The sequence below is a fragment of the Botryllus schlosseri genome, chromosome 4, assembly GCF_051294905.1.
Source record: "Botryllus schlosseri isolate E-star chromosome 4, Bs_hap1, whole genome shotgun sequence".
Classification (NCBI taxonomy): Eukaryota; Metazoa; Chordata; class Ascidiacea; order Stolidobranchia; family Styelidae; genus Botryllus; species Botryllus schlosseri.
In genome coordinates this window covers 30,295,435-30,306,437 of record NC_137239.1, presented here as the reverse complement: position 1 = coordinate 30,306,437, position 11,003 = coordinate 30,295,435, and the positions used below count along the sequence as shown (strand labels likewise).

Below are 11,003 nucleotides of genomic sequence, written 5' to 3'. Positions count from 1 at the left end.
GACAGAACAGGAACATTTGGCGCCAGCCATTTAGGCGCATATGGACAATTAAATATATATGTATATCGGCATATCGCATATATATCGAAGTCGGCCAGCATAAAGGCAGGCCTTTTCCGCCAATGTTTTATCGTTCTGGCACACTTCTCGGAGTCGCATGTGACATGGCCTGAAACTTCATATGTCTTGGTGCGTCATGGTGTGATAATGGCTAACGCCGAGATGCCCATGTCTTTACCTCATGCGTATTATTTCTTGAAGGAAGAGTATCCAATAAGCAAGAAACATATGACCACGAAATGGCGCGCAGCGCGAAAATATTTTGAAAAAGTTGCCTAAATTTCCAAAATAATCCTCTATAATTAATGTTAATTCACGAAAAAATTGTGGGCCATATTCGAGCTCGGGCCCCCCATCTCAACTGGGGGCTTGGATGTGGCAGTTACGGTCATGGACGCCAATATAGCCATTTCAACGCGTCATCGCCCCCCTATCGCCCCCTTCGTCCGTTTTCGCCCCCCTAATGCCCCCTTGGCTATTTTCGCCCCCCTGGAGCGACAAATCGCCCCCTGGGGGGCGATATCGCCCACGTTGGGAACCACTGATCTAGACCTTTCTTAAGCCGCAGACACGTATGCTATAATTTGCAAGCCCACCAGGAACCGCAAATTTACGCCGAGTCCCAAATAAATCTATCACAATACACATCTAACTGAACACCTTGTACATTACTATGGATCACTGGGGCACGAAATTAACTGTGCATCAACTGATCGGCAAGGAAAATTAAACATAAAATATAATTTTCACACCAAACGAAACATGATGATGAATATTTATTTCAAATTATTGTGACTTGAGCTGTTACATATCAGACACCATGTTCAAAAATGCAAGGCTTCCCCGGCGAAAGTGTCATCGTATTGTCTGGTCAAATACAAACGCAACAGGACCAGGTTTTGATTTCGAATCACAACATCCCCTGTCGTACGCCACGGCGCGGGACGTACCACCAAAAAAGTCGCAATTACTGATCATTGCTGATCGGGCCTAATTACTAGGGATGGTGTGAACCTCTGAAAGGTTCAGGTTCGTGTGAACGCGAACCTTTTTGAAAGGTTCTGTGTGAACACGAACGTGAACCTCATGACGTCACGTGACGTCATATTGCTAATTCCAACCCTATCTTTCAATGAAGTGATACCCTACTAATGTACACGATACCTAGTGACGACTCGGGCTACATAATGCCACAATGCCGAAGTACATATTGGTGTTTTAAACGTCGCTGAGTGCGGAGATAATTAAGTTAGCTGATTCGGGAGAATGCTAATCGTGTGATTAAATACTGCTAATCGCGACGCATGAAGGTGAAGAGGGTTACGCGCGATGGTTAGTCGCGGTGTCCCGAGTTTTCAATCAAGTGGCGTTATCTGTTGCATCATAATGCGAAAATGCGTTATATATTGGCTGCTAGTTGGTGAATAAAACTAGAGATCCCACAATCTCCATACTGAAACAGCAGGCTGCTAACGACGATACTGCCACTGTAATAGGTAGAATTATCATCATCGCGAAATGAAAGTCGAGTCCAATTAGTACGGCACAGCTAAGAAACGGATATCGCTTTGCTATGGCGGGTAGTCCTACATAATTCGTTGATTGTTTAGTGAAGCCATAACCTAGGAGACAATCGGCACGGTCATTATCGGGAATAATTAGACGTAGGAATGGTACGCAGTTTCTATAGATAACTAGAAATCTATAGTTGTTCCAGTTTGTTAAATCATGAGATTAACACTAACTTTATGCGCCGCGATCAACCGGTTTACTTAATCTTGGGTTGATAAATCCTGACGAACGCGCTAATCGACTTTATTGCTAATCGAACTTTATTATCTTTGCCCTAAATGTATCAACTGAGGCAATTAAAGGATATAATACTCCCATAAAATCAATATTTTCCGTCGCTTTGCCAACAATTTCGACGAGTACTTGCCAGTGAACATAAACTTACGCCTTAACGGTCGAGACCAGACCGGACTATGTATTCGGCGTCAGAGTATCGCTACATTGATATTGAGCTGAATGTAAAACAGGTTTCTATACTTGCTACAAAAGTTGTACACTATACAGCAGTGGCCAACACCTCAATCGCACGGATTTGGTTTTAATGATGCAGTAAAGATACGAAGTCAAGATTGACCCCGTACGCCTGCTACATTTTTTTTCATCAGAAAACGATATCAATTTCATTGATTGGTTGAATAAGCATCATTCGCTTACTGCGTATTTTGCTCGTGATGTTTTTGATGGCGGGTAAAACTCACAACAGAGAGTCACAAACGGAAACCTGGATGTTTCGAGCAAACTTTTGTAACAAAGCAAGTAAAACATTTGAGATTGTCAAGGTGCATGCTCGTTTAGTGTTGATTTTTAATGCTGCCAGCGCCATGCATGGAGTGCCCCGCAGTTGAAATGCAATAAATATGAACCAAAGATGTTGTAACGAAGTGAAAATTGTAATATATGAAAAAGGTTCACAGTGTAGAACCTACCAAGGTTCTGTTGTGAACGCGAACCTCTAAATTTCCGAGGTTCACACACAGAACGCGAACGTGAACCTCGCGTTCACACCATCCCTACTAATTACATGCAACCATCGGGCGATGGGCGTAACATCACAAACGATATATATAATATATATATATACGAGTTAAGCGTGTGTCGTAACCTCCAAAAAACCCTGGATCTGACTCAGGGTACCCCAAGTGTTCCATGAAACACCGGTTTATAACCACTGCTGTAGACCCCTCTAGACAGACTTGGATAACTAGATAATTCTAGTTGTCTAATTTCACTAAATTAGGGCGAAATGCCAGTAATCTAATTCTAATCTAATTTGGAAAAGCTGAAAATTTTCTAGTTGTCCATGTCTGACTCCAGATATCCCTGATTGGCTCATACACTTATTTGCTGGGATCATGAGATGACTGATGTCTGCTCACTCCGCAAGCTATCTTGACACCTGTCGAATCACAACCCATGTAGCGTCTCTATACCTCGCCTGCGTGACGATGCAAATTCGCTAACAACATGCTCAAATGATACATCGTTCCTTGTTGGAGAAAGATTTTACTCCGAAAATCGTCAATTTTGCAGAAAAGTAGAAAATATGCCCTTGAGGAAATTAGATATTGTAAAGGAATTCCAATCAATCTTAATGCCGCAGGCAACGTCAGACAGACATCACAGTGAGTGAAGCGTGACGGAGATGTGTTGTTATTAATATTAAAATTAATATTATTACCAATATTATTTTCTCCCCATGGTATCTATACACAATACACATAGCGTATGTGCAATGTGCATATATAGCTCGGGAGACGATATATCACATTTTGATATTTACGAGATCAAGTGGTTAGCGCCCATGCCAGTGGTTCGCAATCCGCGGTACGCTTACCGCCAGAGCATTTTCGGGGGAAAGCGGGTAACTTCGTTTTTCTGGCACTGTGACAGAGGGGGTCAATAACGAAGTACTTCAACTTTTTCCAAGTACCCAAGTAGTTTTCCTGTACTTCTGAATTACTCAAGTAGATATCATTTTCGCTACTTCTACTTCGTAATAGTTTGTGATATACTTACTAATTTTTCGCTATTTTCAGTTTGTCAAGTAGAAGTAGTTTAATCCTCCAAGTCTAATAAGAAAGATAGCTCGAGGAATTTCATGGCTGTTTTCACGGAATACCAACATCTTATATTCATGAAAGTCAAGTAAAAACCAGAATTTTCGTTGTGTTTCGCGCACAGTAGATATGGAGTGACAAATATGTTTTATGAAAGTAGCATATCAGTGAATATAATTTAGGTACCTGGTTGCGTGGTTCCGTTCACACCGCATTGTCGCCCATATCAAATATTTCATCACAGTAAATATGGCCCACCACCCGCGGGCCGCGTGTTGGTGACCCCTGCTCTAAAGCTACACTATATGACTTATTTATGATCCGCCGTATCTTTCATTAACGATTCGATTCTAATCGCGCAAAGTGTTAAAACCGTATCCGATACAACTTTTCCGTATTGCTCCTCGACTAAACTACGAACCTTATAATATGGGGGAAAGCGCCGTGACATGATATTTTCTAAATAAAACGGGGTGTTCGAGTAAGTATAAGCAAAGGATTAGTATCACATCTCCGTATCAATACTATTCTTTGCATCCCATGATGCGGGCTAATGTTTATTATATCGAACATTGATACATCCTGTGATGCATCAATGTGAATCAAGCTCTCTGCACCTTGTGCATAGCTCAAGTTGCAGCTTTTGACAGTATATACGAACGAATTACGACCGTTGCAAAACTACTTACTTACTTGATTAGATTTCCGCAGTGCAGATCTAATATCATCTGTTATTCTGACAGCTGCTATATATGTAACTGCAATCAATACCTAACGAACTGCTCTATGTATTTTACTTATACCTGACATTAATTTTGAAGATGTATAGCACCTTCATACGAAGAATGCTGATAGTGTAATGTATTGAATAACAAGTACCCAGATTGAATATGCTACCTTCTTGGGTTTATATATTTCCAAATCTGACTCTAAACACTACAGGGTTCGGTGCCTTACCAATCACGAATCTAACCGCAAGTCACTGGTGTACTTGCACAGTTTGTTGTGTTTTGTCTTTTCAATCGCATGCACTTTACAGTTTCAAGGGGTAGGCTACGCCATACATGTAGAATAAATACATCGAAAAGGTATGCAGTCAAGAAAAGTTTCAGAACGATTGGTCCGAGACATCTGCAACGTTTCTTGATGTACAACTACAACAACAACAGCAACAACAACAACAACAACAATGTACAACATTAACTAATATTCCACACCAGAATCATACCGCTACATTTGTGTTATAAGTTTTGCGCCATTTCAGCTGTTCCTAACTTTTACAGACCCGGTACGTTGATCTGCAAGTCTTCGGGGAGCGCCAAATCTTCGTCTAGTCACAGAACTCTACCCCATTCCACGTGTAACACATTACTAATGAATATTGGTGCACAAAGTGAACTGTGCATAAACCACGGTGTTAAAAAACATTAAAACATGATTTTCACACAATACAGAACGATTGTTGTGAATATTTACTGCAAATCAACGTGACTTATGTTGCATGAGTCGGGTGTGTGTCTCGACTTTCAGCCAACCCTTATACTGGTTCACGGAACCCACGGGGTTTTCCGGTGACTAACTAAGGACTGGTGTCGTAATTCATTCACCAACACTGTGACAGTAGCGTGAGTTTTTACGAAATCCAAAGTATATGACGGTACCTGACCTACCAACAATGTCATGTAAGGTCGCATTGTATCGAACCACCCTATTCTGAAAACCAAATTAAATAGAACATGCCACGTGACTGTAATCACAGGGTAAACTTAGTTGATATTTTGAGTGATCCTGCCAAAAGAGCAATTGTTCATCTACAATAAGGCTCCGCTAATGGCTTTTGCAAAGTAAATTTCGTACAATACTTTCGTAAAACATCCTTCGCCGTTTCACTAATCTCAGTACGATCATTGTGACGTAACAGGTCACCGAGAATTTAATTGCAATATGTCAGAAACTCACTTTCCGATAAACACGGAAATATGGCTCTGTTAGCGATTTTTTAGCATACAATGGAAAAGGAAAAACACAAAAAGAGGTCCGGTCCTTCGTCTGAGGGTAATAAGAAGAAGCAGAGAAAGACGGATTCCAAGAGAATCTTGCGTCCTAGACGAAGATTCTGTGGCAAGGTACCACTCATGATCGTATTCTGCATGTTAAGCAATATATGAATCGCACGGAAATACTGAATTAAGAACATTTTGGTTCATCCGTGATTCATTTTGAGAGGCTGGTAAATACATAGGGAATATTATATCTTTGGTTCGTCTCTCCCAATAGCTGATGAACGTCTTCAAAAAACCTAGCTGCTTTTTTCGCAGGAGACGAAGGCAGGGATCGATGAAACAGCGATGGATCTAGTACTGGACAGTTTTTCTCAAGTCAATCTAGAGGAGCGATACCTTCCAAGTTCCTTCAAAATTCAAGTAAGCGACAGCGATATCTGCTTAGTGCTGAGTAGGGCGTGCGAGATGCGTCAGGCGACCAAAAGAACAGCGTCGAGGAAATGTATGAAAATGAACGTTCTTCGTCAATCATAGTAAGCCATTATTCACTGCTGGGTTATCAGAGAACCTTGTACGTAAATTCTCACAGTGGTAACGATAACGAATATGTCGAGTACCGGCGGAGCAACGCTAAGATTTCGATTCAGAATGATGCCCATTTCGGAACTAGGCCCCGTCATCCATGACCTAAGTCTGTTTCAACACTGTGAAGTGGTGGAATTGCCTGGATATAAGTAGCTTGCATGCTGAGTGCAGGTGCTAAGATGAGCAGGGTTTTAATGACTCGAGTCATGGCTCGACTCGAGTCACGATTTTCGGATGACTCGACTCGAGTCAATCTGTGTATTGACTCGACTTGGACTCGAGTCATTGCGCATGACTCGAAGCAAGTCATTGACTCGAGATTCAGACGGCGAAGACCGACATTTCATTGTAATTTCGAAGCCAACACACTATTGGGATTTCGTTTGTTGGTACTGGTGCTTGAAAATGCGACCAGAAACTGCTAAAAGTTAGGAAAATTGATATATTATAAATGCGAACCATTCAATATCACCAAACAGAGTTTAAAAAAGTGGGCTTAGGAAGACTTTAACTGGAAACTGAGCAGTCAAGACAATGACTTGGACTAGGACTCGAGTCATAATACCATGACTTGGACTCGATCCTCTGTTCGCTGACTTGGACTCGGATTTGACTCGGTGGGAATTGAAAATCACTCGACTTGACTCGAGTCAAAACTATAAAAGGGAGATTGACTTGTGACTCGGAGCCTTGTGACTTGGTTACAACCCTGAAGATGAGTTTCAAAACTTTTTACCGGTCGCTGTAGCATTACGTTGGCCGTAACTGCCTGAAATTTAGTACGCTATTTGCAGTATCATCTAGGTTTACCATACGTCCTCTTTTAAGAGGATTTGTCTCTTTTGTGACTTTTTTGAAAGTGTCCTCGGAGGACGCCCTTTTGTCCTCTTTTTTTGAGATTTTATCCTCTTTTTTTGAAAATTTAGGTCAGATTTACAGCCAATTGCGACCGATATGCCGTAAATGAGCACAGAAGTGACGCTCCGGAGGGTATATCGGAGCGAAAAACGCTATTTTGAGCTCCGAGCGGAAAGATGACCTTTTTTTAGTCAACCACCTAGCAACGTGGAGAAAAAACGGTATTTTGAGTTCTGAGCGGAAAGTCGATCTTTTTTTTAGTCAACCGGTCGCAAAGTGGGAAAAATTCACTGGTTTTTGAGAATTCTACTCCGGTTTTGCAAGTCTCAAATTTCCGAAAAAGTGTCCTCTTTTTAGATTTCCAAAATATGGTAAGCCTATAGTATCATCTAATAACTGCAGTGCAGGTGCCAAGTGCGATCTCGATATGAATAGAATTACTCATAGCCATTCCATGGAACTAGTAAGTTATCTTCCCAAATACTGACTCCTGAACACAGCACGCGTATACATGTCTAATCCGTATCGAGTGGAGTGTGACGTGAATGCAGTCTTGTTCTCTGAACTCAGTGTACAGCTCTTTAATATTAGCTACAGATTTGTTTTTTTCAAATTACATTAGAATTAGAAGTACTGAAATCGCAAAAACTTGGTATTTCAATTAAATTCCGAAGGAGATATCACAAAACTCAAGTTTAATTCATATCATATCAAATCAGAATTCATTATCATAAGCAGGAGGATGGCAAATATCTTTTCTTGACTCTTTTCAAACTATACAGTTCTTTTGTAGCATTTACAGAAAAGCCAGAAATTACAGAAGAATTGAAATTAGAGCAGAGCAACATATCACAAATTAGATTACAATTAGATTACCGACATTTCGCTGTAATTTGTCAAATTTAACTGCCAGAATTATCTAGTTGTCCAAATCTTGATTCGAGCTTGGTTCAACAACTTGCGTTGTTTTTCAGGATTGTCGGGAATGTCCGTCCACCAGTCGGGATGCCTTCTCCCCTCTCGCGAGAGGTTTGTGTGAACGTGAAAACATCGATTTGTAGAGAAGCGTGTTTGTTTATTTTAACAGCAACGGTGATCCCAACACTTCCCACGAAAAACGACGGTGAAGTCATTCTTCACGAGCTGACTAGTGACGCTGAATCTGAATTTTACCCGGAGTGGTCCAGCGATGACGTGTCAGCCAACGATAGTTTAGATGGCGTGGCCCACGACACGATGATGGGGAGCAGTTCGGAAGAGTTAGAGTTCTCGGATATCGCGTTCCTTCCAATCCCGGCAGCGGGGAATGAAGTAGACGAGGCCTGTTCCTCACAAACAGCCTCAGAGGGGAGGCAAAGTCCAGTAACAAAGTTGAAGTGAGTTCATAAGCTCTCCGAAATTATAAATCAATAACAGCGTCTGAGGCATGACTAAATGTGACATTAGGGGTGCATTTAATTTGAGTATTTTCAGCTTTTCTCATCATAATTACAATTATTTTCGCAAAAACTTGGTAATAGCATTCCGAATTATACAGAAATACTATCTAGATCAATTTCAGTTCATATCAAATCATTGTTCTTTCTTATGAGGATGAGAATGGCAAATGTCTGTATACAGGGGTGCACCGAGCTTGACTCGTTTCGCACGATACAGCGCTTCCGTAGCATTTTCAGGAAAACCAGAAATTAGTTTAGCATGAGATTACCGACAGTCCGCTCTTTTTAGCCTCTAATTAGACAGTTATAACTATCAATTTGTCCAAGTCTGGGTGAATGGACACTTGGTGGACACCACACAAAGCATCTGGTTTCCTGATGCCAAAATATGAAATCCAGATGAAAGTTATTCCTCTGGGACAGCTGTCGTATTGTCGATATATTTAACAGTATCAGTAGGACTTCCACACAGATACCGGTCTGGTCATCAAGTTTTAGTTGCTTTCATCGTTATCCGTGACGTCAATGTGATTATAAAATCTTCGCAAAGGCCTCAAGCGGTTCGTAGAGTGAAGAGCATGATTTTTGAAGGAGGAAAGGACGACGAGGTGGACCCCGGTCAGAGGGCAAAGGCCATGCTGAGAAAACACACACGAGACTTAACACCGAGTCAAATCGCCATGCTTCCTTCGCCATTATTGTCTGCTGAAGATGCCGGATCGCTCAAGGTATCAAATCCGATTTCATCAGACATGCACAAAGTACTGGATTTTAAAACTAGAGCTAGACTACCTACTTTATAAAACTTGAAACTAGAACAAGAACTATATTCAGCTACTCTCAGTACTTGAAACTAGAAGTAGGGCGATAGAACTATAACGACCTTTAAGAATCCACATCTAGAACTAGAACTAAAAACACAGCTAACCATTCCATTCCGAAGCACTTCATTCATTTTTATTTTATTGGAATCGGATCGGCTTTCCTCGTGCATATCAATAGGCCTACATGGCACGCCCCGGCTACGCCATGCGGTTAGTAGAAGACTCTGAGCCAACAATGGCTGCAAGAACATCGAACAACAGAACGCCGGTTTCACGATTCACGCCCAACGACGACACGTGTTTTTTAGTTGTTCGACAACTTATTTTGTAATACCCAACTTGGATTACCATATTTTAAGATCCGAAAAAGAACGGACTTTTTTCAAGTTACGATAAGAGAAATAGATATAGGAAATTTATACAGGTAATTCTGATCGCCCCGTAGGTTGACGAAAAGTAAGTCAACTTAACCACGACTGCACCTCCGAGTTACCATGCTGGACAATCACTTTTTATAGTCAACCTCCGCGGCAGTTCCAGAAAAAGTCAAATTTTAGTTGCATATTTTTAGTCCACTCTGCATACCCGTCTAACACTCAAAACATAAAGGGAGTGCGGATTGCGAAAAAAAGAGGACATTCGGGCGTCCTCAGAGGACATTTTATTTTTATTGAAAAAATAGGAAACATCCTTCTAAAAGGGGACATATGGTGTTTTGAACAGTTCAAAACTCGCAATCAGAACTAGAACTGCTCAAACCATCGTATTTCACAGCGCTCTCCATCTCAGCTAAGCGCAAAGTTCTCTCTCAAGAGGTCTCGTTCTAATCTCACGGTCACCGAGAACTACATCAAACGCCATCAGCACCTCTTCGAGACTGACATCATAGAAGAGGAGAGTGATGACGACAGCATGAGCGACGTCGTCGATATGACGAAGAAGATTCATCCGAAATCGAAATCAGAACTGTAGCTCACCAGCTCAAAATCTTGGATGCTCGTTTTCTTGCAATTTTGCCAATTCCAATAGATTCTGTGATCCTTCAGACCCAAACTATTGAAGAATCTTTATCAGCACGTTAACCAATCATCACCATTTGCCATGGCAGAGTTTTCAAATCGTAACTACTATATGGATATTACTATGAAATTGCTATGAAAATTAAATTTACTTGGAATAATTTTGTGCGGCTTCGCCTACAGAATCGCTACGCCAATAATCATGGTCGAATAAGTTGGAGTTTTATTTAAAATAAAAATAGTTTTGAAAAAAACATGTTTAAAACAGGACATGTCTTTTATTGTGTTCTGACCTAGAGATAGGCTTTATTAAACTTATTCTGCAACAGACGACAAATGAGATAAACAGTATAGGAACAGTTCAAATACGATAACATTAACGTTAAGATTGCATTAATCCGTTTTTTTATCCTAATCCATTCTCATCTCTGGTGTGTGTGTATGGTGGCAAGATGCATCTCAAATATTTCTTATTGTAGATAGGGGACGGGGTTGTTAGTTGATGGTTATATCCATATGGCTAACCGTTTGTCAAAATTTGTATGCACAAATTGCACATGAACATATATTTACGTATGGGACGGCA

At 40.9% G+C, this 11,003-nt stretch overlaps 1 protein-coding gene across 1 annotated transcript; it reads left to right on the top strand.

The window, feature by feature from the left end:
• Positions 1-5,634: 5,634 nt before the first annotated feature.
• LOC145437823 (uncharacterized) lies at positions 5,635-10,454 on the top strand. Its single transcript, XM_080315124.1, has 6 exons — positions 5,635-5,815; positions 6,008-6,112; positions 8,110-8,164; positions 8,223-8,511; positions 9,125-9,302; positions 10,173-10,454. Exons 1-6 carry the CDS (start codon positions 5,699-5,701, stop codon positions 10,368-10,370), a joined length of 942 nt encoding a protein of 313 aa, XP_080171250.1. The 5' UTR covers positions 5,635-5,698; the 3' UTR covers positions 10,371-10,454.
• The last annotated feature ends 549 nt before the right edge of the window (positions 10,455-11,003 follow it).